Genomic DNA, 27,970 nt, shown 5'->3' with positions numbered 1-27,970 from the left:
TTTAAAAAAAACCTCACAGAAGTCTAAACTAATGTGTCTTTTTGTAGACATCGAGTCTTTTGGCCAGGAAACATTGAGTAACTGGTAATTTACTCCAAATCTCTCTTTGACAGTACATCACTAAGGGTATTATTATGTCAAATAAAAAAGCAGCTCTAATAATATATATGAATTGATCTCACTACAGTAATTATTCTGTATTTCAAATTCTTACCTATGTTATATGACAAAGATTCTCTTCTACCAATAAGACATCAGAATCCTAGAATAAGGCTACATTGGTTACCAGAAGTAAATTTATGTTAAAAAAAAGAATTACAAATAACTTGGTTTTAGATAATAGAAACTTTCTCTGTGTAAATACAAGAAAACTTTCAAGGTTACCTCCCTATTCTCTTCAACATTTGTACAATGTCAATAACTTCTCAATTTAATAAGAATCTATTACTTCACAATACTTCTTTTGGTTAATTCTCTTTTTTTCATGATTTTTCAACTCATAGCTTTCAATCTAGTTTATCTGTAGAGGATTTTCTCATAGAGAGGAAAGGAGGATCAACATTCCGTTAGTGACTCAAATTCAAGAACTTCAGCTATTTACATATAAAGCTCCTGAAATTGAGTTTGGTGTTATTTAAAAGAAAGTGGTTCTTTTTCCACATCTAGATAGCATTTTTTCAGCTTTTAAAAGGAACTGGGTCTACTGTCAACAGATGTTAAAAAGCACAGAGGAAACAGACTTTTAGCTCTGTACAGACAGATTGAAAATGTCTTTAAAAAATCTCAAAAGATACAAAAGAAATCAGTTAGTCAATTTCTACCTGTGGATTTAAAGTGAAATATTTCATTAAAAATATTCTTTCATATTTTATTATCTGATATAATTTTTGGACTAGCTTCAAAATTTTAAATTCCAGAAAAAAATATTCCAGGACATTTTAGAATCCAGTGGATATAAAGTGAAACGAGGTCCTCTCACTAATTTCATTACTAAAAAGTTCACAATTAAATCCACAGAATCTGTTAGAAAATGTCTGGCAACACATGAACAGTTAGCAGTGCTGGTAAGTTTCTTTGCCATGTTTAAAGTTTTCCTCCCCTCAACCGGGAAGGATGCATCAGGCACTAGGTAGAGCTACTGGTACACAGGTTAATAGTACATAGGTTAACACATACAAGAAAAATATCCTAAGTTCTACTATAGTACCAATATCGTCATTTAAATCACAACCTTCCACTTCACTGTTCTTTTTGAAATGAAAAGAATTTACTGAAAACAATGCTCTGATGGGTTTTAAGCACCATTAGGTATCATACTACACAAGAAATCTCTAATTAGTAGTATAGATAAGAATTCAGGGTATTTTTTTTTTAAACCAAACACACTTAGCAGTCTATAAAACCCAAATAAAAAAAGAATTACAATTGGGTGATCTGGTATATTTAAACATCCTTATCAATTTACCACTAACCAATAATTTTCTTCTATTAGCTAGTCTATCAATCTTTAATGCAATCAAATTTGAACCAATTTCATTTCATTATAAAGTGTATGATTTGAGAGCTGAACAAAGATAAATGATATATTTCAAACATTACTTGCCATACTTTCTCATTGATATAAGAAAATGTCTTTATGTAAACATTACATTCAAATCTTCCATTACTTTCAACTGAATATAAAATAAGTCTAAAGTCACATGTTGCTAAATATAGGGAAAAGGTTATAGTAACATGCTATAAACATTAGAGATTTGAGTGCTTGAGTCCTTTTTTCAGATTACACAAAATAAAATATTTTTCCCTTTGGGCAAAAATTTTTTAAGTAATTGTTAAGTTGTGACTCAACTTTAATTTTCTATTTCTATCCATAGCTTGGCATCTATCCTCTTTATATGTAGTCAACAAAAGAACTTTAAACTTGTTCCCATAGTTGAAGACAAGATCTACTCTAGTTCCATTCTAGATGTGCCCATGTGAGAGTTTAAGAAATAATAATTTTATCAATAAAATTATGCTGAAAAATTTTAATGTTAGAAGTATATATTTTAAAAACTCCTAAAGCAAACCCTCAAATCACACTCTTTTTGATAAGAATTTTGCCAGCACTGTTCATGTTGGCCAGATAATATTCTAGTTTTCTTTAATAAAGTAAAATGAAATGCATACCAGCAGCAACTACAGCTGGAGGAGGCGAGCCTGCCTCACCACCGCTTGTCTGACTCATTGATGCTACAGATGTTTCTCTAGATGGAGGTAACTGCAACTCCTTTGGGAGAAGATCATAGACAGATTCTGTGGGTGGGAGGAGAAAAAAATTTTAAAGGAGTGTAAGTCAATAATCTAAAATATGAGGACACAAATACATCTTTTTACTTATGAGGAAACTATATTATTCACACATACACACAAAGTCCATATAATTACTATTATAAAGAACCACTGCCAACATTTTTCTTTTGCTATATAATTTTACTGAAATGCAGAATGAAACTTTCCATTGTTTCTGTCTCCTGTTTTCTTCTTGCCTTCATCCCTTATGTTTAAGATGGTCTCCAGAAAAAGGTATTAAATTCTAAAACTAGATAAAACTAGAGGTGGGGGGAAAAGATGGCAGTGTGAGAAGCAAGGCAGAAACCTCCCAAAATCACATAAAACACAAATACACAGCAAATACAACTTAGTTAATCCTGAAAAAGCACCCTGAAGACTGCAGAACAGACTGCCAACATCTGGGGAAGAAGAGAAGACCTTACAGAAGAGGGTAAAGCGTAAAGTGGCAAAGCCATGATCTGGCAGGACCCAACCCTTCCTCCCAGCCCAGCCCAAGGGCGGGAGGAAGAGGAGTGGACCAGGGAGGGAATAGAAGCCCAGGGCTGCTGAACACCTGGCCCTGGAGATGTGCTCCAGGAACATGAACCCACAGCCTGACGCTTCTTCCTCCTGGCTGGCACCAGTCCCTGTCATGTGCCACCCCAACCATTGAGCCAGGCCTGCCAGAGGGTGGCCCCACCCACCGCAGCTACAGGGGTGTAGCACAGAGGTTCCTCCCTGCACACAGGCTCACTTGACCTGGCAATGGAGGCAGGCATTACATCTGGGAAGGCAGGAAATCCTCCCAGCTGAGCTTTTTCCTTCAGGCAGGCACCAGTTCTGCTCATCTGCATCCCCAGACACTGCAGAAGGCCAGAGGGAGGGCAGCTCCACCCACAGCAGCTCCAGAGAGTATTCTCCCTGATCAACTGATGGCCCATGGAGCCCACCTGAATTCAGATCACTAAAAGCAAGGCAGAAAGGCACCATACCCATTGCACACCAACAAGTGGGCTCCCACACAGGAAACTGAACTTCTGGGCACTAGAGGGCACCACCTACACAAAGCTATTATTCCATAAGGAACATAAAAAAATGAAGTGGCAAAGGAATTTGGTCCAAACAAAAGTACAACAAAAAAGGCCAGAAAGAGGGCTTAGTGAAACTGAAACGACCAAACTTTTTGATAAAGATTTCAAAAAAGATAAACATGCTCATTGAGCTACAGAAAAATATTCAAGATCACATGGAGGACTTCAACAAAGAGAAATTTTGAAAAATACAGTATTGCAAGTGAAATGTACAATGGAGGGATTTAAAAGTAAGCTAGATGGTGCAGAGGAGACCATGCATGAAATAGAAATTAGAGAACAGGAAAACAAAGAATCTGAGGAACAGAAAGAAAAAAATGATCTCTAGGAATGAAAGAATAGAGACCTGTGCAACGAAACTAATCCAAATGGAACAATATTCACAGTATAGGAGTACCAGAAGAAGAGAGAGACAAAGGGACAGAAAGTCTCTTTGAGGAAATAATTGTTGAAAACTTGCCCAATCTGGGGAAGGAAACAGTCACTCAGCTCATGTAAGTACAGGGATCTCCCAACACAAGGAATCCTAGGTAGACAACAAGACATATAATAATTCAAATGGCAAAGATCAAGGACAAGGAGGGAGTACTGAAAGCAGTCAATGAGATAAAAAAGATCACTTACAAAGGAAAGCTCATCAGGCTATCAGCAGACTTCTCAGCAGAAACCTTCCAGGCCAGAAGGAAGTGGCATGAAATGGTGGGGAACTGCAACCAAGAATACTCTACCTGGCAAAATTATCATTTAAATTTGAAGCAGGGACTAAACAATTTCCACCTAAATAAAACTTGAGGGAATTCACCATCACTAAACCATTTCTACAAGAGCTGTTAAAGAGACTGTTCTATATGGGAATGCTCCTAAGGCTAAATAGTTGTCACCAGAGAAAATAAACCCACAGTAAAGGTAGCACACCAATTAATTACCAAGCAAATACAAAATTAAATCAACTACTCATGAAGTTAGTCAAGGGATACATAAACAGTGCAGAATATGATACCTAATATGTAAAGTGTGGAGGAGGAAGAAGGGAAGGGAAAAAAAGTACCCTTAGATGGTGTTTGAAACAGAGTAATCAGCAATTTAAGATAGACTGTTAGATAGCAAGGAAACTATCCTGGAACCTTTGGTAACCACAAATCTGAAGACTGCAATGGCAATAAGTACTTACCTATTGATAATCACATTAAATGTAAATGGACTGAATGCACCAATCAAGACACAGAGTGGCAGAATGGATAAAGAAACAAGACCAATCTATATGCTGTTTATGAGACTCATTTCAGACCTAATAACACACACAGACTAAAGTGAAGGGATGGAAAAAGACATTCCATGCAAATAATAGGGAGAAAAAAGCAGGAGTAGCAGTAGTTATATCAGACAAAATAGATTTGAAAACAAAGAAAGTAACAACAGACAAAGAAGGACATTACATAATGATAAAGGGGTCAGTTCAACAAGAAGATAAAACCATTATAAATATCTATGCACACAATATAGGAGCACCTACATATGTGAAACAAATACTAACAGATCTAAAGGGGGAAACAGAATGCAATACATTCATTTTAGGAAACTTCAACAAACCACAAACCACTCACACCAACAGAGAGATCAACCAGACAGAAAATAAATAAGGAAACACAGGCACTGAACAATATACAAGAACAGATGGACCTAAAAGACATCTACAGAACCCCCCATCCATTCTTCTCAAGTATACATGGAACATTTTTCCAGAGTAGATCACATACTAGGCCATAAAAAGAGCCTCAATAAATTCAAAAAGACTGAAATTGTACCAACCAGCTACTCAGACCACAAAGGTATAAAACTAGAAAAAATAATGCAAAGAAAACAAAAATGTCTACAACATGCTCCTAAATAATCAATGGATCAATGACCAAATTAAAACAGAGACCCAGCAATATACTTGACCAATAATCCCTGGTCCAATTAAAACAAGACCAATATCCCTGATGAACACAGATGCAAAAATGCTCAACAAAATATTAGCAAACTGAATTCAAAAATACATCAAAAAGATCATCCATCATGACCAAGTGGGATTTATTCCATGGATGCAAGGATGGTATGATACTCGTAAATCAATCAATATTATATACCACATCAACAAAAAGGACAAAAATCATACAATCATCTCAATAGATGTTGAAAAAGCATTTGACAAAATTCAACATCCATTTATGATAAAAACTCTCAACAAAATGGGTATAGAGGGCAAGTACCTCAACAGAACAAAGGCCATATATGACAAATCCACAGCCAATATAATACTAACAGCAAAAAGCTGAAAGCTTTTCCTTTAAGATCAGGAACAAGATAAGGATGCCCACTCTCCCCACTTTTATTCAACACAGTTCTTGAGGTCCTAGCCACAGCAACCAAACAACACAAATAAATAAAAGGCATCCAGATTGGTAAGGAAGAATTTAAACTGTCACTGTTTGCAGATGACATAATATTATACATAGAAAACCCTAAAGAATCCACCACAAAACTATTGGAACTAATAACTGAATTCAGCAAAGTTGCAGGATACAAAAGTAATACACAGAAATCTGTTGCATTCCTGTATACTAACAATGAACTGGCAGAAAGAGAAATCAGGAAAACAACTCCATTTACAATTGCATCAAAAAGAATAAAATACCTAGGAATAAACCTAACCAAAGAGGTGAAAGATCTATACTTTGAAAACTATAGGACATCATGAGAGAAATTAAAGACACCAATAAATGGAAATCTATCCTGTGCTCATGGATAGGAAGAATTAATATTGTCAAAATGGCCATCCTGCCTAAAGTAATCTACATATTCAGTGCAATCCCTATTAAAATTCCAACAGCATTCTTCAACAAACCAGAATAGTTCTAAAATTCATAAGGAACCACAAGAGACCCCAAATAGCCAAAGCAATCCTGAGAAAGAAGAACAAAGCTGGGGGATTATGCTCCCTGACTTCAAGCTCTACTACAAAGCCACAGTAATCAAAACAATTTGGTACTGGAACAAGAACAAGAACAGATCCACAGAACAATGGAACAGAATAGAGAGCCCAGATATAAACCCATTAATATATGGTCAATTAATATACGATAAAGGAGCCGTGAATATACAATGGGGAAAAGATAGCCTCTTCAACAACTGGTGTTGGGAAAACTGGACAGCTACATGTAAGGGAATGAAACTGGATTATGGTCTAACTCCATACATAGAAGTAAATTCAAGATGAATCAAAGACCTGAATATAAGTCATAAAACTCTTAGAAGAAAACATAGGCAAAAATCTCTTGAGTATAAACATGAGGAACTTTTTTCTGAACACATTTCTTTGGGCAAGGAATACAAGATCAAAAATGAACACATGGGACTACATCAACTAAAAGGCTTCTGCACAGCAAAGGACACCATCAGCAGAACAAAAATGAACCTGACGGTATGGGAGAATGTATTCGTAAATGATTGTTCCAATAAGGAGTTAACATCTAAAATATATAATGAACTCACATGCCTCAACACCCAGAAAACAAATAAGCCGATTAAAAAATGGGCAGAGGATCTGAACAAACACTTCTCCAAAGAAGAAATACAGATGGCCTACAGGCACATGAAGATACTCCACATCCCTAATTAGAGAAATGAAAATTAAAACCACTATGAGATATCACCTCACACCAGTTAGGATGCCAATACCAAAAGACAAACAGCAAATGCTGGTGAGGATGCAGAGAAAGGGAAACCCTCCTACGCTGTTGGTGGGAATGTAAATTGTTACAACCATTGTGGAGTATGGAGGTTCTTCAAGAAGCTAAAAATAGAAATATCATTTGACCCACTAATTCCACTCCTAGGAATTTACCTGAAGAAAACAAGATCCATGATTCAAAAGGACATATGCACCCCTGAAGAAAACAAGATCCATGATTTGAAAGGACATATGCACCCCTTATGTTTATTGCAGCACTATTTATAACAGCCAAAATATGGAAGCAATCTAAGTGTCCATCAATAGATGAATGGATAAAGAAGATGTGGTACATATACACAACAGAATATTATTCAGCCATAAAAAGAAAATAAATCCTCCCATTTGCAACATGGATGGAGTTAGAGGGTATTATGCTCAGTGAAATTTGCCAGGCAGATAAAGACAAATACCAAATGATTTCACTCACTTGTGGAGTATAAAAACAAAGCAAAATGGATCAAAACAGCAGTAGACTCATAAGACACTGAAAAGGGACTAGTGGTTACCAAAGGGGAGGTGTTGTAGAGGGTGGATGGGAATGGAGAAGGGGTTAAGAGACAATATAATTCACGATCACAATATAGGTAGGTCATGGGGAAGGCAGTATAGCACAGAAAAAACAATGACTCTGTAACATCTTACTATGCTGATAGACAGTGACCACAATAGAGAGGGTAAGGAAATGATAATATGGGTAAATGTTGAAACCACTGTGTTGTTTATATGAAACCATTGTAAGACTGTATATCAATGATACTTTGATAAATTAAAAAAAGAAAACTAGATAAAACTTAGAAAGAATAGAAGAAATGTCAAACAACCCAACATGGCCTGTATCCTCCTTTGTAATAATAAGAGTATAATAACTTAAGCATTCTTTATATATGAGATAGCATATACCCATGTACATCAGCTTTAAATTGGCTTCTCCAATTAGACCATTAGTCTAGTCCTGCTCTTTCACCCAGCACCTTTCAGCAAACCTTTTAATTCACTATCATAATGCATTTTTCCCTCAAAGAAGTTAAAAAAGTAATGTCATAATTCAAGGAAATAATTCTTCCTCTGAGGTATCTTCATCTCTGGAAATGCACAAATATAGGATACTCTTAAATCAGAAAGCATAATCTTACTACACTGATGGACAGTGACTACAATGGGGTATGGGGGTGACTCAATAATATGGGTGAATGTAGTAACCACATTGTTTTTCATATAAAACCTTTGTAAAAGTGTGTATCAATGATACTTTAATTCAAAAAATGAATGAAACATTAAGTAAAAAAAAATCAGCATAAATGCTTATATTGGATTATGATTACTTTTGCATCCCAGATTAAAGAATACTTCACCTTTTTAATGCATAATACTCTAACTGCCCAAAAAATTAAATTTATATCTATTTTAAAATTTATTTTATAGTTATTATTGTACGGTTTTTAAACAAAGAATTCTCAAAATACCCTCTAAAGGTAGTAGAATAAATGTTGTATAGAACTCCAAAAGTCCCATTCAAATCACACACCCTTATTCAAAAGAACCAAGGCACAGAATTTTAGGAACTTGCCTAATATTCCAAGAAACCCAACATTCCAACAATTAAAGCTTATTCCGACAATTAAAGAAGATTATCAATTATTTGCAGGAGTGATTAAAAAACAGTGGTAGCACTACAAGACAATACTTTTAGTTACTGATTACTGAATTCATAAGTGAATCCATTTCATCCTCCTAGTTAATCATTAAAGAACTGTGATGTGGATAAGGATGAGGAAGAATGTTGTGAAAGCTAAAATTAGAAGTTGTACTATTAAATGGTCTTCACAGTAGAGAATCAAAAATTTCTACTGAAAAATCCTATTACTGTATAACACTGAAATTTTCATCTTCAAAGCATTTTGCAAATTCAACATCTGTCTGAATATATATGCCCCAATTGAAAATTTTCAGCTTGTTAAAATGTTACAGAAAACGTTAAGTAAGCTACTTCTATTTAAAAATACATGTATTATTTGGGGGTGAGTAGGGAGGACCTAATTAAAACAGAAATGCCATATCATCAAATGTTGATTTTAATGCAATATCTGTCTCAATCCATGTTGAAAACAAGACTTCTTTATACATAAAAGAAAAGCACACTCAAACCCTTTTTTTTGTCCAAACAAAAAGGGAATTTGAAAATAAAAATTAGCTTAGATGAAACGATAAGGGATCTGCCAAAATATATTTATGTCAAGAGAAAAAACTTAGTTGCTTTAAACCCATAAAAATGACAAACACTCCCAAGTGCTGCTATGCTGCCGTATCTATTTTTCTTGCATTATCTTTTAAATCACTTAGCTAGATAAGGAAGAAATGAAATTTTAGGTTTATAAACACAAAATATGAAGAAAGAGGATGGAAAATCCATGACAGAGAGGCAATTTGCTGAGGAAAGACTTCCTTTAAGACAAAAGTAAAATCATATCACGCATTTCTTTCAAATAGAGAGAATGGTTACAAGGTTTCTTTTTGGGGTGGTAAAAATATTCTAAAATTCGATTATGGTGATATATTTACACACTCTGTAAATGTACTAACCACCACTGAATAGGTACACTTTATGTTGGTGAATTTATGATATGTAAATTATACATCAGTAAAGCCCCAGCTTTTTAAAAAACTGATATATTCTTATTTTAGTTTCAAGTAAGTGCACAACACAGTGGTGGTTCAATAGTTACCCATATTATTAAATTCTCACTCCCACTAGTACAGCTACTATCCATCAACACAGAAAAATGTTACAAAATCACTGGCTGTATTCTCCATGCTGTACTACTATCCCCATGATCAATCTACATTATGATTGAGAATTTTTGTGCACTATTATCCCCTCCTCCCCCACCTCATGGTAACCACCAGTCCCTTCTCAGTGTCTGTGAGTCTACAGCTGTTTTATTCCTTCTGTTTTGCTTTGTTTTTATATTCACAAATAGTATGGCATTTGTCTTTCTCCATCTGGCTTATTCCATCGTGTATATGTACCACATCTTCTTTATCCATTCATCTACTGATGGACACTTAGGTTGCTTCCTTATCTTAGCTATTGTAAATAATGCAGCAATAAACTTTAGGGTACATATATCTTTTTGGATCAGGGATTTTGCTTCCTTTAGGTGAATTCGTAGAGGTGGAATTGCTGGGTCGAATTATTTCTATTTTTAGTTTTTTGAGGAACCTCCACACTGCTTTCCACAATGACTGTACCAATTGACATTCCCACCAACAGTGTAGGAGTGCTCCCTTTCCTCCACATCCTCACCAACACTTGTTATTTCTTGTCTTTTGGATAGTGGCCATTCTGAGTGGTGTGAGGTGATATCTCACTGTGGTTTTGATTTGCATTTCCCTGATGGCCATCTGTATTTATTCTTTGGAGAAATGTCTGTTCAAGCATCTCCTCCCCACTGATTTTTAAAGAGAGAAACAGAACAAGTACAGTAAGAACTGCACAGCTAATAAACAAAACTATCTTTTCACAGAGCTTCTATTTGTGAAAAGTAAAATTATGATGAAGGCCAAGCTGAAAACTAATCTAATTTCCTTTTTCAGGCTCTTCCATGGAGGTATAGGTATCCTGATTTCAGTAAAGTATTTGATGAAAACCTTAAAAAGTTCTTATGAACAACAGGAAGAAATGTAGATTTAATGAAATAGGTAACTCTAAGCAACAGCACTCAAAAATGCATGGGTTCAACCTAAAGGGAGGTGGTTACTAGGTGGTTCCTACATCAACTCAAACAAAGGTATTAAATTTGTAAATAACACAGGCTTAAGAGGGATATATCATATGTCATATTTCATCACAGATCATGAAAGGCTGGAATATCTGCCCAAAGGAATAAAGTGAAATTTAATAAGGATTAATATAACAGCTGGTAAGACTACTCTTGTGCAATGTACTTAAATGCACTCACTCTCTTTTTTTAAAATTTAGAAATGATTTTACTTTTGTTTTCTAAGCAATTCTTTCCTTGGTCTGCCAGGATTCAGGTGACTACTGCTTTATATATTTTTGCTATTAATATTGCTAATAATTTGTACAATAATGTTTGACAACTCATTAAATGGCTCATTATGAATTTTAGTTGACTAAAAAGCCTGATAGAAGGGCAGTGCTTACGTATCCATGTAGTAGAATTAGGGCAAGTGCAATATAATAACTAACTCTGTTACCATAAATTATTAACATTAGTGCATGAAAAAAGAAATTAGAAAATGAACAAGCTGAGAAGATCAAGGATTTGTCTCATGTTAGTGCAACAGTGCAGGCCCCAAGGCAATCGAAGGAAGGAAGAAATTGAGGAATGAAATCATTTTCAGATATTGAGCAAACTAATGCTCCACAATGTTGAGTGGGAAGAACAGTGTAGAAATAGGCTGACTGGCTGGCTTATATGCTTGGTCATTTAGTAAACTCTACTTGATCCATTTATGTCACTGATTATTTCTGTGTCAATTTGGACCTTTATTCTTCAACACTGGCTGTGAGGGGGTGGGAGTTTTCACTATATTGCATTAAACTCAAAAGAACACAGAAATTCTGTTCTGAGGGTGAAAGGCAGTGAAAGAGATGGGAAACAGGTAACTTAAATAGCGCAGCTTTTTTTCCCTTTTACATTACATTTTGTTCCTTAACTGCTGATTGCCCAAAACCCATTTTCTACTGCTTCATTCTGCATGTTGTTCAGTTTGCTCAGTTCCAGGAAAAGATGAAAAGACCTCAAACCCCCATACTCCTTCATTTTCCCAAGAAGAGTCCAGGGAATTAAAACAAAAGAAATAGCTGAGAAAAGGCATGCTTTCTTGCTGTTTTCTCTCTCAGCAAAATAACAACATTATTACTACAATTACAACTATCATTTATTGAGCATGGTGGGGGGATGGAAGGGCACTGTGCAAAGCTTATTATATACATATCCTCACTTAATTTAATAACAATCCTGTTAAATTAATAACAATCCAGCTTTTGCCAATAAAGAATTTGAAGCTTGTGTAACAATAAAAATAAAAAAAAGAAATATGATAAAACAAAAGAATGAAATGACAAAGTTTGGGACAGTATTTTCCTTTGATGGAGAGACAAAGAGATCAGACAGAGGAGGAGCAGAAATAAGTTGGGCTCAACAGTTAGCTCATGGATATTCTTTTTACTAAAATATCTAATTTAACTAAATCAATAAAACCAATAAAAATTAAGGCTATGCATGGATAGTGCATAGCCTAACAGAATTGCTCTAAGGTTTAAATAAGATGATGTGTTAAAAAGAACTCTGTAAATTATTATTACTTTTTTGGAACTGTTATCCCCAATCCCACCCCTGACCTGACAGACAGCATTCAATGTTCAATTGTGTTAGGATCAGAAAGTAAAGATCAAAACTGCCAGAAAGACCACTTACTTTATGATTTTTATGAAGATTATCTTACTTTCAGATAACAAAATAAATAAAAGTTGTACACAACTAACACTACAGACTTAACTCCATGTAGAGATGAACAACAAGAAGGGGGGAAAGCTCTTTAAGTTTCTTTTCAACTGTTAAGCAAGCAGCTAAATATTTGTGGTACAAAAAATGATACTTTGTGTTGGGAATGCTTAAAGTTTTAACATACTAGTTATTTAAATATTAGTTATTCAATAATGAATGCTCCTAGATATCAGATAAAAACACCTTAATGCTGAAAAATCCAAAAACGTATCTTGTTTTAAAAGTAGGATTTTATTTATTTTTTTTTAAAGCTCTAAATACAAGGCTACTTCAACAACCGAAACAGTTAAAAGACTTGCAACTGGCTTGGGAACTAAGTGGCTTACTCTTCCATCTCTCTATTAAATATCCCAATAAGCTGATGAATCAATCCCAAGGCTATGAATCCTAATCCCAAATCCCAAGGTTTCAAGCCAGACATTCTAAAACAAAATGCCTGGCACCTCCACTGAGCCAACATAGTTCTGCATTGAAGACAGACAACATTCACTCTGGTAAAAACACCTCAGGCTTGACAGTCATCATACTTGGCATCTCTACTGGAAAAATGTACTGGCTGCAGGTCTACTGAATATTTGGTTTCTAAAAGATTATCGAGTTCAAGAATAACTAGTAGGTGATACTCTGTTTTAACAAATTTTTCTTACTGAATTTTAGGTCAATTTACTAGTCAGCTGTCACATCTTTACTTAATCATATAACTTCTTCCTGATTGTATTTTATTATTGTTTTCCTAAAACAATGTAGCATTCTAAAGAAATTTTAAATAATACACAGCAGCATAAAATGATATTAATGTGGGGAATAAGAAAACTACCCTGGGTTCCACAACCATTTTAATACACAACATCATGTATTTTTTCTAGCATGTATTACTTTCCACTTAAATATTTTATAAAACACATAAATGTTAAATAACATCTACAATTATTTTCTAAATAACTTCTGAACACTTATGAAATACAGAATGGAGTATACTATTCAATTAACAATTTTGGCTATCTATAGCCTTAGTTTATTTATACTATTTTCTGAAGAAATTACTTAAGTCTGTCCTAGAAGGAATAAGACTTTCAAAGTCCTATCTATGACAAATTGTTGAGTAAAATACTTGTGGCTTATTTATAATTTTCAAAGCTCTTACAAGAACACTTTTTCAATATAGCTTTAAAAATTGTAGAGTTCAGATAGAGTCCAAGAGGGGTGAGGAGGACCCAGGGCTGGGTGTCAGAAGACTGGTGGTGTGAAGCCTTGTGAGGGGTTCAGAGCCCAAGCAGAATAAGGACAGCATTAATGGAAAGGGAAGGGGGATGGAAGAGATATCCAGGTATACAGTCCAAGCAACATAAATAAAGTATGTGGTGTAAGGTGTCAGACCCCAAGCAGGGTAAAGATGGGGGGGGTGGTTGCAGGGAATGGAAGGATGACCCAGCTTGGGATGGAAACCTAAAAAGTAGGATGAGGAGAGCATTCATGCAAGAGGGAAGCCTGACACACAGGGAGACAGCCTACTGTGGGGTTTGGAGCCCAAGTAAAATAAGAGTCTCCACTGGGATGAGTAGCCCAGGCAGAATGAGGACAGTATCTATGGGAAGAAGTAGGGAGAGCCCAGCTTTGGGTATCAGAGCCAGAGCATGGTGAGAAGTGTATCCTAAAGGGGACAGTACAGGCCATCACAGCCCAAGCCAGTGGAAGGTGATAGAGAGTGATCAGCACAGGTCAGAGCCTGAGCAGGGAGAGAAGAGTACCTGTGCAAGAGGTGCATAAGGTATTAGAACCCAAGCAGTGAGTAGGATGCCTACATAGTAGGGCTAGGAATCAAAGGTTAAGGCCGGAACTAGAGTGAGTCCATGTGGAAAAGTAGCAAAGCCCAGCATGGGGATTAGAAATTTAAGCTGGGTGAGGAGGGCATTCATGAGAAGCCCTGGAGCCTGAGCAGGATTAAGAGGACATTCTCATGGATGGGTTGCCCAGCATAAGATGCTAGAGTTCAGGTGGGTAAAGGCAGACAGCCACAAGGGTTGAGGGAACAGGGATAAAGAGCACCTTTATGTAGGGTATCAAAATCCTAGCAGGGTAAAAAATGTATGATGGTATCCTCTTAGCAGGGCCACCCAGTGCAGGGAGTAAGAACCCAAGCAGGGTGTGAATGGTATTGGTATCCACAGGTAAGAAAGAGGGTAGCTGTGGTGTCACAACACACACAGGTTGAAAAGAATATTGATGATGTAGGATAGCAGACAGAGTCTAAAGGCAAGATACAGGAGTCCAAGTTGGGTAATTAGGGTATTGACATGTAGGACCAGGGAGGCAGTAGAAACAGGAGCTTGGTCACACCCAGGGAGACTGCGCAAATAAACACATTATGCTCAAATAAGTAAATATATTAAGATTAAAGGGAATCAAATCTCCCCGTATCAAACAAGGGAGTTACAAACATAGGAAAAAAACAAGAAGGAATCCTATGGTGGTGAGTTGTAACTTGAGGTATCAGTGTAAACTCATGGAAGTCAATGTGAACAGAAAGACAGAAAAATAAACATATATTCCCTAACTTTGTCTTCTGAAAGGTGCACAGAACAGCAGCACCCCAAAAGCATACTCACAAAATGAGCACACCTCTCATCCAGACTTTGGTTTCTAAATACTCTCTTCCACCAAAAGCAATTAGGGCTTCTTTGCAAAATAGTTGGTATCAGAGCTGGAAGAAGAAAAGTACAAGATGAGCCTCGAATATCTTGTTTTGCTAACAGTAAGGAAGTACCCAAAGATCTATAGGGGATATGTCAAAAGGACACAGAAGCCAGCTTGAAGAAGCTCTCACTTCCAAATATGAGCATGAAGATAAATAATAATGGTAACAGATTATAATCTTCTGAAAACATGAGTCCGTACTGATATAAAATAGTAATGAATATTTACAGTGTGATGAGAAATGAGATATTTATATAGTTTCAAAGTACAACTCCACAAAGATTATTAATTACAAAGGGAAAAAAGAGTAACTTAAAAGTGGAGAAGACTGACAGATATAACACTTTAATCGAGTAATTAAAGTATCATGAAAAATGGCACAATTCTCCTTTTGGCTCTCTGAGCAGCATCATGGTGGTCATAAGAACGAGCACCTTATGAAAGGCAAAAAGGGAGCCAAGAAGAAAGTGGTTGATCCATTTTCTAAGAATGATGGGTATGATTTGAAAGCATCAGCCATGTTCAGTATAAGAAATATAGGAAAAACACTATAGTCACAAGAACAAAACGGACCAAAATTTCTACTGATGGTCTCAAGGGTTGTTTTTGAAGTGACTCTCACTGATCTGCAGAACGATGAAGTTGCATTTAGAAAATTCAAGCTAATTACTGAGGATGCTCAGGGCAAAAATTGCCTAATTTCCAAGACATGGATCTTACCCATGACAAAATGTGCTCTATGGTAAAAAAAAAAAAAGGTAGACCCTGACTGAAGCTCATGTCGATGTCCAGACTACTCTAATGGTTATTTGCTTCATCTATTCTGTATTGGTTTTACTTTTAAAAATGCAATAATCATATATGATAGACCTCATACTCAGCATCAACAGGTCTGCCCAATCCCGGAAATCATGGAAAAGATGATTTTCTCCAATCCTGGAGAAGATGATGGAAATCATGACCCAAGAAGTGCAGGCAAATGACTTCAAAGAAGTGGCCAATAAGTTGATTCCAGACAGCACTGGAAAAGATATAGAAAAGTCTTGCCAATCTATTTATCCACTCCATGATGTGTTTATTAGAAAAACTATAAATGCTAAAGAAGCCCAAGTTTGAATTGGGAAAAGTCATGGAGCTTCATGGTAGTTCTGGAAAAGCTACTGGGGATGAGACAGGTGCGAAAGTTGAACAAGCTGATGAATATGAGCCACCAGTCTAAGAATCTCTTTAAAATTCAGATCCTCAATGGTGTCAAGTTAAAAATCTTATTTGTGGAAAAAAACCCTGACACAATTCAAAATTGTATGCTATCTGAAAGAATACAATACATCATTTCTGTGATATTCTTGCCAAGAAAGAATGTAGTCACAAGTAAGTATACAAACCCAAATTAAGAAACACTTTAAAAAATAGCTGACTTGCAATCTTTAAAGTATTGGATCCATTAATTGTCTAAACCCATACACAAAAGTAAAATCGAAATGGATCAAAAACTTGAATGTAAGTCATGAAACCATAATACTCTTAGAAACCAAATACTCTTACATAGGCAAAAATCTCTTGGACATAAACATGAGCAACTTCTTCATGAACATATCTCCCTGGAGAAGGGAAACAAAAGCAACAATGAACAAGTGGGACTATATCAAGCTGAAAAGCTTCTGTACAGCAAAGGACACCATCAATAGAACAAAAAGACATCCTACAGTATGAGAGAATCTTTTCATAAATGACATATCCGAGAAAGGGTTGACATCCAAAATATAAAAATATATAAGGAGCTCACGTACCTCAACAAACAAAAGGCAGATAATCCAATTTAAAAATGGGCAGAGGATCTGAACAGTCATTTCTCCAAAGAAGAAATTCAGGTGGCCAACAGGCACATGAAAAGATGCTTCGCATCGCTAATCATCACAGAAATGCAAATAAAAACCACAATGAGATATCACCTCACACCAGTAAGGATAACCACCATCCAAAAGACAACAACAAATGCTGGTGAGGCTGTGGAGAAAGGGGAACCCTCCTACACTGCTGGTGGGAATGTAAATTAGTTCAACCATTGTGGAAATCAGTATGGAGGTTCCTCAAAAAATTCAAAATAGAAATATCATTTGACCCAGGAATTCCACTTCTAGAAATTTACCCTAAGAATGCAGCAGCCCAGTTTCAAAAAGACATATGCACCTCATGTTTATTACAGCACTATTTACAATAACCAAGAAATGGAAGCAACCTAAGTGTCCATCAGTAGATGAATGGATAAAGAAGATGTGGTACATATACACAATGGAATATTACTCAGCCATAAGAAGAAAATAAATCCTACCATTTCCAACAACATGGATGGAGCTAGAGGGTATTATGCTCAGAGAAATAGGCCAGGTGGAGAAAGACAAGTATCAAATGATTTCTCTCATCTGTGGAGTGTAAGAACAAAGCAAAAACTGAAGCAACAAAATAGCAGACTCACAGAACCCAAGACTGAACTAACAGTTACCAACGGAACTGGGGAGGGTGGGTGTGAAGGGAGGGATAAGGGGTAAAAAGGGGCATTATGATTAGCACACATAATGTGTTGGGGGGGCCATGGGGAAGGCAGTACAACACAGAGAAGACAAGTAGTGATTCGATAGCATCTTACTATGCTGATGGACAGTGATTGTAATAGGGGGAGTCTAGTAACGATAATATTGCTCATGTAATTGTACATGAATGATACCTAAATAAATGAATGAATGAATGAATAAATAAATAAATAAAACCACTGCTATGAACATTCTTACATAGGCAGACTTCAGAGATATTGTGGGTTTGTTTTCTGACAACGACAATGAGGCAAATTATCACAATAAAGTCAGTCAAATGAATTCTTTTTGTTTCCCAGTGCACATAAAAGTTATGTTTACACTATCTATACTGCAGTTTACTAGGTGTTCAATAGCATTATGTCTAAAAAACAATGTACAGACCTTAATTTAAGAGTACTTTATTGCTAAAAAAAAAATTAACCATCATCTGAGCTTTCAGACAGTAATCTTTTTGCTGGGAGAGGGTCCTGCTTCCATGTTGATGGTTGCTGACTGATCAAGGTGATGATGGCTGAAGGTTGGGGTGGCTGTAGTAATTTCTTAAGACAATGAAGTTTGCCACATCAGCAGACTCTTCCTTTTATGAACAGTTTCTCTGTAGCACGTGATGATGTTTGATAGCATTTTACTCAGAGTAAAACATCTCCCAATATTGAGTCAGTCCTCTCAAATCTGGTCGTTGCTTTATCAACTAAGTTTATGTCATATTCTAAATCCTTCATTGTCATTTCAACAGTCTTCACAGCATCTTCTCCAGGAGTAGATTCCATCTCAAGAAACTTTCTCTGCTCATCTTTAAGAAACAACTCATCCTCTGTTAGTTTTATCATGAGATTGCAGCAATTCAGTCACAGGCTCCACTTCTATAGAAATTCTAGTTCTGTTGCTATTTCCACCACATCTACAGTTGTTTCCTCCACTGATGTCTTGAACCCCTCAAAATCATCCATGAGGGCTGGGATCAACTTCTTCCAAACTCTTGTTAATGATGACATTTTGACCTCTTCCCATGAGTCATGAATGTTCTTAATGGCATCCAGATTGGCAAATCTTTTCCAGAAGGTTTTCAATTTACTTTGTCCAGATCCATCAGAGGGAATCACCATCTAAGGCAGATTAAGCCTTACATAATAATGTATTTCTTAAATAATAAGACTTGAAAGACAAAATTATTCCTTGCTCCATGTGCTGCAGTACGGACATTGTGTTAGCAGGCATGAGAACATTAATCTCATTGCACAACTTCATCAGAGACCTTGGGTGACGAGGTGTATAGTCAATAAGCAGTAGTAATACGTTGAAAGGAAGCTTTTTTTTCTTCCCCCCCTGGAGCAGTAGGTCTCACCAGTGGGCTTAAAATATTCAGTAAGCTGTGTTGTAAACAGACATGCTGTCATCTTGGCTTGGTTGTTCCATTTCTAGAGCACAGGCAGAATAGATGTAGCACAATCCTAAGGGTCCTAGGATATTCAGATGGTAAATGAGCATTGGCTTCAACTTAAAGTCACCAGCTGCATTAGCCCCTAACAAGAGAGTCAGCCTGCTCTTTGAAGCTTTGAAGCCCTGCATTGACTTCTCCCTACTGGCATCTTCTTCCAATAGAAGGCTGTTTCATCTATGTTGAAAATTTCTTGTTTAGTGTATATGACCTTAGACCTTCTGTATAACTTGCTGCAGCTTCTACATCAGCTCCTGCTGCCTCATCTCGCACTTTTCTGTTACAGAGACAGCCTCTTAAAGCTCATGAACCAACCTCTGCTAGCTTCCAACTTTTCTTCTGCAGCTTCCCCGCCTGTCTCAGCCTTCATAGAATTGAACAGAGTTAAGGCCCTTGCTCTGGATCAGGCTTTGGCTTAAGGAGTGTTGTGGCTCAGTTGATCTCCCCTCAGGACCACTCAAACTTTCTCCATGTCTGCAATGAGGCTATTTTGCTTTCTTATTTGTCATGTGTTCTGTGGAGTAGTACTTCTAGTTTCCTTCAAGAACTTTTTCTTTGCATTCACAATGTGGTTAATTGTTTGGCCAAGAGGCCTAGCTTTTGGGCTATCTCGCTTTGACATGCCTTCCTCACTAAGCTTAATCATTTTAAAGTTTTGATTTAAAGTGAGAGACATATGACTCTTCTTTTTACTTTTTACTTGGACACTTAGCAGCCACTGTAGGGTTATTATATGACCTAATTTAAGTACTGTTATGTCTTAGGGAAAACAAGAGTCCCAAGTTGTGAGACAGATGGGGGAATAGCTGATCAGTGGAGCAGTCAGAACACACAGAACATTATCAATTATTATGCTCACTGTCTTATATAGGCACAGTTCATAGAGCTCCAAGATCATTATAATAGCAACATCAAAAATCAGTGATCACAGATCGCCATAATACAATAAAAATGGCAAAGTCTGAAATATGCGAGAATTACCAAAATATGACAGAGACAGGGAGTTAGTAAATGTTGTTGGATAAAATGGTGCTGACAGACTTGTTCAACACAGGGTTGTCATGAACCTTCGTTTTGTAAAAAAATGCAGCATCTAAGAAGCACAATAAAGTGAAGCGCAATAAAATAAAGTATGCCTGTATATGCGTATATGTGCTTCACATGGATACATACCTAGAGGTGAAACTGCTGGGTCATAAGGTATATGTGTATACTCAACTTTAGTAGATGCTGCCAAAACAGTTTTCCCAGGTGGTTGTACCCATACACTCTCAACATCAATGTATGAAGTTCTGGTTACTCCACAACTCAGTCATAGAAAAAAATGTTTCTATAATTTTTTACAAGCTATCTTGTGGAAGAGTAGTAGTAATACATCATGGTTTTAACTTTCAGGTCCCTAATAATTAATGATTTTGAGCACTTTTTCACTTGCTTATTGGCCATATGGTTATCTTCTTTCTTGAAGCGGCAGTCAAGTTTTTACCCATTTTTTGATGGGGTGTCCTTTTTTCAAAAAAATTAATTTACAGGAATTTATTACATATTCTAGATAAAAATTCTACGTCAAATATACATACTGTAAATATCTTCTCCCATATATGGCTTGCTTTTCCACCCCTTTAATGGCATCTTTAATAAACAGGAGTTTTTAATTTTAATGAAGTTCTATCAATCTATCAATCTTACCATTTATGATTAATGATTTTTGTATCCTGTTTTAAGAAATCTTTGCATATGCCAAGGACATGAACACATCCTACTGTTTTCTTGTGAAGTCTTTCCAGGTTATTGTCCTCTCCAACACCCAGTCTGGGATATATGAGGCAAAAAGAAAACCAAGGGATCTCTCTTTTTTTTAGATGTAAGTATAAAAGGTAAAGCAAAAACTTCACTTGTGGCTTTTTTTTTTGTCCTTACCCATTGTTATTTCCAGCTTATTGTCCTCTCCAACACCCAGTCTATGTGAAAAACACACATAAGAAGACTGAAAGGTAGAAAGAAGAAGACAGACCCTCTAAGGAGGGTTGGACCTAGGAACAATACAGCAGAGAGATCCCTAGGTTTTCTTTTTGCCTCATATATACCAGACTGAGTGTTGGAGAGGACAATAACCTGGAAATGACAATGGATAAAGACATAAAAAAAAAAAACCACAAGTGATTTCTGGATCAGTTTTGATTTACTAATCTTTCTCATTGTGTTGTATTTTTATGCCTCTTTCTATGACAGGTGACTTTTGATAAAATAAAATAAACTTTGGGACCATGGTGATTTTTGGTTCGATCTAGACATATAGGATTTTACCCTGTTGTGTACTGGATATTTGTGCTGGTTATTTTATATTTAATTTTTCCTTACTAGTGAAGCAAGACCCCTCTTAACAGGCATTATATCCAGCCCTCTGTGAGGTCTGAGCACTGTTCCCTCTAGTGCATTCAGGTAGTTTTTCCCTCAGTCTTGGGTAGTTTTCCCACATCCAAGTAATGATAACCACTCAACTGAATATCGGAAGGGACCCTCTGCCTATTTTAAGAGTCCTCATCTTTCCAGTATTCCTCCTTGAGAACTCTACTATCTTGGCTCCCTCAGACTCCAAGCTCTACCTCATCAACTACAGGACACCACTGGGCTCTGCTTGGGTTTCTGCTTTTTGCACCACAGTCTGGAAACTTTTCCCAGGGAATAAGCCAGAGCACCTGTAGAACTCATCTCATTTGTTTGTTTTTCTTCAGGGATTACTGTCTTTCATTACCTGGCATTAAATGTAAAGAGAACCACTGTTTCCTGTATTTTATCTGTCTTTTTAGTTGATTCAAGGAGGGTAAATCTGGTCCCTGTTACTCTATTTTGGCTAAAAGCAGAAGTTATTCTGTTGTAATTTTAACCTGTATCAATAAGTTCTTTGCTCAGAGAGTATGAAGAACTATTATCACCATTTTCTACATGATAACCTTCAATGGATTTGAAGAGTTTTGGGGTTACTTAATTAAATATTTGGTAAATATTGTATGTGCCCTAAGTGAAAGACACTGGGTTAAGTCCTTCAAGATTTGAAAAAGCAAGTTATTTTAATCATGTAAAAAGTACAAAAATATTCTGTACACACAGACACATACAAGTGTACCCTTTGTACTCTAGGTACAAAGGAAGATGTAAAAGAAATTAAAGATACAATAGTCTATGCCCTCAACGAACTAAAAATCTTATTGGAATAAGGCAATATATATTAAACATTTAGAGAATAAGAATAGTTTATACATTATTGACAATGATTATAATAAAATACTAGAGATAGGAGGTCTAGGTCTTAAATAATTAATGAAAGAGTCTTTGATACTTTGAGTCAAATCTAATAACACAAGTACAAACCTATCACAATACCAATTCATAGCAATAAATAATTATGACAGACTTATCAGTTATCTTCTAAAATCTAGCTTTAATTGTTCACAGAAGCAAGAGTAAAAATTATGCTATTAAAATATATAATTATGTGGCAGTACAGCTATAAAATAGCACTAATTGAATACTTGCTGGTTAGTATTTACATGAGTGCCTACTTTATGTTTTTGCAGCTTTACTCTCCATTCTCCTCTTTTCCTCCACACACTCAAGATTAACGATTTTCAAATCTTGAGCCATGCACTCCCTTACCTTTTTTCTTTGCAGATTTTATTCTGACTGAAACACTGACCTCCCCACAGCCCCTTTCAACCACTAATTCTTTCCAAGAAGCTTTTCCTGACCACTTCAGTCTTAGTTAGCTATCCCTTCTATGTATTTCCTCTACCAGAATACTTATCAGACTGTTCCACAACTGCCAGTTTATCTATCTGCTCAGAGTATGAAGAACTATTTTCCCCATGTTCTACTTGACAACCTTCAAGTAGATTTTCTGTTAGACTACACACATCATAAAGACAGTAGCTATGTCGGTCACATTCACAATGTCTCCTCAGTAACAGCACAGTGCCTGGCCCAAACAGCCATTCACTTGATGAATGTATGAATGAGTAAGAAAACAAAAGTTGTGGGAACACATTAGATGCTGACAGAATGAAAAAGGCAGAAGGGTCAGAATGAGAAAAGGTACCAGGAAAGAAGCTAGAGAAGAAGAGTTGAGCCTGGAGAGCACAGTGTCAAAAAAAAGTCTTGGGAGCAGACTACCAAAAATGAAAATGTCTCATTCAGTCCAAGTAAGGAAAAACATGAAAATGCATTTATTTTATGTGGCAAAAGGTATTTCTTGATGCCTCTGCCAAAGAAGTATAAAGGGAGTGCTGAGGATAAGAGCCAGCAGGCAAAGAATTGTAGACTAAATGGAAGTAAGAAGTTAATGCAGGGTAAACAGAAATAGACTATTTCACAAAGTCCTTCCAAAGAGAAGGCAAAGGATACTTAAAGAAACAGAGCCAATTAAAGAGTTTATATTATTTTATTATGTGAGAGAAGAAACTGTGTGTGCTTGACAGTATAAAGTAAGTTGCCAGTAATGAGAAAAAGTTTGAAGATCCAAGAGAGGACATATACAAGAGATCTAATTAAGAAAACACCATCAAATTTAACAATTGTGAAACTGTAACTGAATTTCCTAGAGAATGGCTGTTGCATGCTAAGAAACGGTTACAGCACAACTAATGGTGAAGAAGTTGAAGTTAGTATAGCAACAAATATAATAAAATACCTTTCTAGGGTATTTTTAGAGGATTATACTACTGTAAGGAATTTTTTTCTAAGTATAATTTCCTTTGAAATTATATCATATACTTCCACAGAAATCATACTTAAGCACAGTTTGACAATACTATGAGGAAACAAAAATATGAAAGAAAATAATGAAAAAGCAGAGTTGGAAAATATTAAAGTGAAATAGAGTATGTCATGAAATCAAGTCCAGGAGATTGAAGATGCCTTAGAAAAAGACTGAGCATTTCTTCTACTGACATAAGAGAAAAAGAAAACAGAAAATGAGAAGACACAAATTTTTGAGATTAAGATGAAGTAAATTCAATTATTTCTATTTGCCAGTGACTGTGCTCTAAAGCAGGGACATGTAAATTTTTCTATACCTATTAAAGTTTAAAGGGCCAGTTTTATCATATAGAAGAATTAAGGGATTAAGACTCAGGGGATAAAATTCCTATTAGTAGAGGGTGTCAATATTTTTATTAAACAAAAGTACACAAATTCTCATTTGGATTGATCAGGAAGTCAAAACCATGAGATACTATACATACCAGATGATAAGCAGGCATTTCAAATACTATTGTAATCTTTTATGCATGATGGGGAATAAGGAGAAAGCCACAGTTTCCTTAGAAATGTCTAAAATCACTATACAAAACAGTATGAGCCTTGTGTCAGCATACCAATTGTTTACAATATGTAAGATACAGGTAGCATGTCACGATGAAAGAAAAAAAGTAGTCAAAACTGGGCTTCCAGTTTTCTATTTTAAAGTTTCTATTATAGTTCTATTTTAAGTTCACTTATTTTCTGTTTGACTTTGTGAAAGTTACCACAGTAGGCCTTGGCTGTCTCATTTACAACATGGCAGCAATATCTATTTAACCTTATAGAGTTGTGAGCTCAACAATGTCCAGCATGGTGTAGGTATACAATATGATTATTATGTTTATTATAAATTCATCCACTGAAAGGCAATTTATTACAAGCCTAGGATACAAAATTGAGTAAGAACTAAGAGGTCCCTCTCCTTAAGAGCATTTCTGTAATGAGAGAAACAGAAAAACAAGGAAATAACTTAAAAATTCAAAGTGGGATGAATGCTATGAAGAAAACAAACAGGAATCTCATAAAAATAATGTAAGAACTCCTTTAAGAGAAGGTAGTCAGGGAAAATCTCTCTTAGAGGTTCCTGAGGATAAGAATCAGCAACTCAAAGAGCAAAGAGAGAAGCAAGACAATCTGAGGAACAGCATGTGCAAAAGTCCTTACCTAGGCAGAAAAAGATGTGGCATGTTTGAATAACTGAAAGGTACACAGGGTGGCTAAAATACAGGAATCAAGAGATTCCCCTTGCTACATGAGATAAGGTTAGTGGGTCTGGTAGATAGCTCATCACGCAGGGCCTTGTCATCTTTGACAAGGACAGGATAATGTTTACTGAATAGATGGATAGATGGATGGACACATGAAACAGAATTTCAAGTTCATAGAAAAATACCCAGAAGCGAGGAATATCTGATGTGGCCAGCACATTTAAAAAACAAAAACAATGTTCTACTTATTCAAATTAGTTCACTTTTTAGGGAAGGGAACAAAGTAAAAAATAAAGGAATAATTATAATTAGTAATAGTCCTAAGAAAGCTAAAAGTATAGGTATGAGGAAATAAGAGCTAAACACACATTAACACAGTACTGTTCTCCCAACCTAAAATGTGCCAAAAGTTTACATGTAAACTGGTCATAATTTGAGATTATCTCTACCATAAGTTTATAAACTCTGTTAAAAATGAAGCTACATCTGCTTAAGTTACATACATTCACTGAGGGGTTACCAGGAACCACTGAGTTCTGGAGATATTAATTGGAGCTACTAATATAAATAAATGTCCTAATTCCTGCCCTCAGAAGAATATGCAATGAAGAGGTGTTACTGAAATATTCCATAAGCATTATTTCTTTGATCCCAAAGGCAATCAGGTGACTACCTCATGCCTATTTAAAGATGACTAATTTCACTTCAAAACACATAACTTTTCCTTCTGCAGGTCTTGCACTTTCTATATTACATATCTGGATGACAGAAGTGTTCTATTTGGCCTGCACAGTGTTCTAAAACACTTTGAATTAGCTGTCTACATTTAATAACAGGATTTTACATAAAAATCCAGATTTCTGGCTTGTTGAATCACAAGATCTGGTGATATTTAAATACATATTCCCACATATATAAAGGAAAACTGGAGCTGCCTTTTTTAGTGTACTTTCCAGTTAACAACTGTAAGACCATTCAGCCAATTTCACTGGTTTACATTACACTGTCTTGAGACTTGTAGTTATCTGAGTTTTCAATCTCTTCATTAGGAGTTGTATGATTGAGGTCTTTTTATGAAATGGGAGAGGGAAAGATAAAAGATGAATCTTTCCTGAAGAAACTCTGCAAGAGCAGTCTCAACTTTCTTGATCCTTCTCAGAGACAAATTTAATGAGAAAAAACTGCATACAATAGTCAGTGGCTGGTAAGTACCTGATCTTCCAGAGGGTGAAATAAAGATGCAGTAACAAAAGATTTCCTTTTTAAAAAAAAGGTACAGACTTTTACAGAACTTAATAATCTGACTTTCAAAGTGTTTACTTAAGTCCTATTTCCTTATGTTATAGATATAGGAACTGTATTTATACAGTGCTAGAAATTAAGAATTTGCCCGAAGTCAGAGAGCTGACAGAACTAGAGGGGTACAATAAATATAAACACTGAAAATTAAAATCTGTGAGGAAAAATTAAAAGATGGCATCAAGGCTTCTGAGATACTTAAAATGTTCTAATACATGAAGATTCCTATTTTAACATTTTTATGGTTTATTAAGTTATAAAAGTGATAGAAAAAAGGACATATCATGAAAAATTTAGAAAATTTTTTAAATATAAAGGAGAAAATAAAGTCACTTCAAATCCCAATTTTCTAAGATTACCATTCTATTTTAATCTATTTCTACTCACGCCACCATCCTGGCTCCGCCTCCTATTTTAATCTATTTCTTACTAGTCTTTTTTTTTTAAATAAAACTGTGATCACAGTTTTATATCTTCATTTATTAAAATCTAACAGTCATCATGGACATTTTTTTCTCATTAAATATTCTTTGAATTTATAACAATAGCATAGATTTCATTTATGAACATTTATTAAACAAAAGATAATAACCATAATTTCTATATCTTCCCTTAACCTAGAAAAGGAAAATAACATTAAACCTCACCCTGAAGGATTTTAATTTTTTAAATTTTAAACAATTATTTCATTTTTGTTATAAAATTCTCCCAGTGAAAAAAATTTATGCTTTAAATGCCTTTCACTTGAACAAACTGGGAAGTTGAAGTTTTGAGTCCTACAATTAAAGTAAGTAGCAAAGCAAGGATCTGAATCCAGATCTGTTTTGACTCCAAAGCCTAAGCACTTAGCCACAACACTGTATTATAGGATGGTTTGGGTGTGGTCTTATCTAATACATGCAGGTAGGTAGTCTTATTTAGTTACTACATTCTCAAGGTAAAGCTAAAAGATGCAAGTCTGAAGGATTCACCTTGAAATTTAATAGAAGAAATTTAGAAATAAAAGACAAATATTAAGTGCTTAGAACAGTGCTTACCATAGAGAAAATGCTATATATAAGTATTAGCTATTATTACTCACAAGAAATAACCATAATAGTACAGAAAAGAAAAAGTGTATTGTACTGTGTTTGTTAATACTGATGTCTACAAGTTAAAAAATCAAGTAAATAATAGTCATCATCAAAGGACTGGCTAATTTAAGTATAGTTTATTATTTAAGCCATT

At 35.6% G+C, this 27,970-nt stretch overlaps 1 protein-coding gene and 1 pseudogene across 7 annotated transcripts in view; one reads left to right on the top strand and one right to left on the bottom strand.

Annotated features, from left to right (window-relative positions):
* The window catches only part of NFAT5 (nuclear factor of activated T cells 5), a 140,676-nt gene that overhangs the window by 62,898 nt on the left and 49,808 nt on the right, over nt 1-27,970 (bottom strand). For 6 of the 7 annotated variants that reach the window (XM_073226337.1, XM_037025418.2, XM_073226338.1 and 3 more), the window contains one exon: nt 2,170-2,295. In XM_073226337.1, coding sequence (XP_073082438.1) covers nt 2,170-2,295 — 126 coding nt within the window. Of the gene's footprint in view, nt 1-2,169; nt 2,296-15,319; nt 15,393-27,970 lie in introns of those variants that run through there. The other variant, XM_073226340.1, reaches the window with a different exon arrangement.
* Nucleotides 15,423-21,409, top strand: LOC108403084 (small ribosomal subunit protein eS1-like; annotated as a pseudogene).

This window comes from Manis javanica, chromosome 17, assembly GCF_040802235.1.
Source record: "Manis javanica isolate MJ-LG chromosome 17, MJ_LKY, whole genome shotgun sequence".
In the NCBI taxonomy this organism is placed as follows: Eukaryota; Metazoa; Chordata; class Mammalia; order Pholidota; family Manidae; genus Manis; species Manis javanica.
This window is presented reverse-complemented; position numbering and strand designations above follow the sequence as displayed.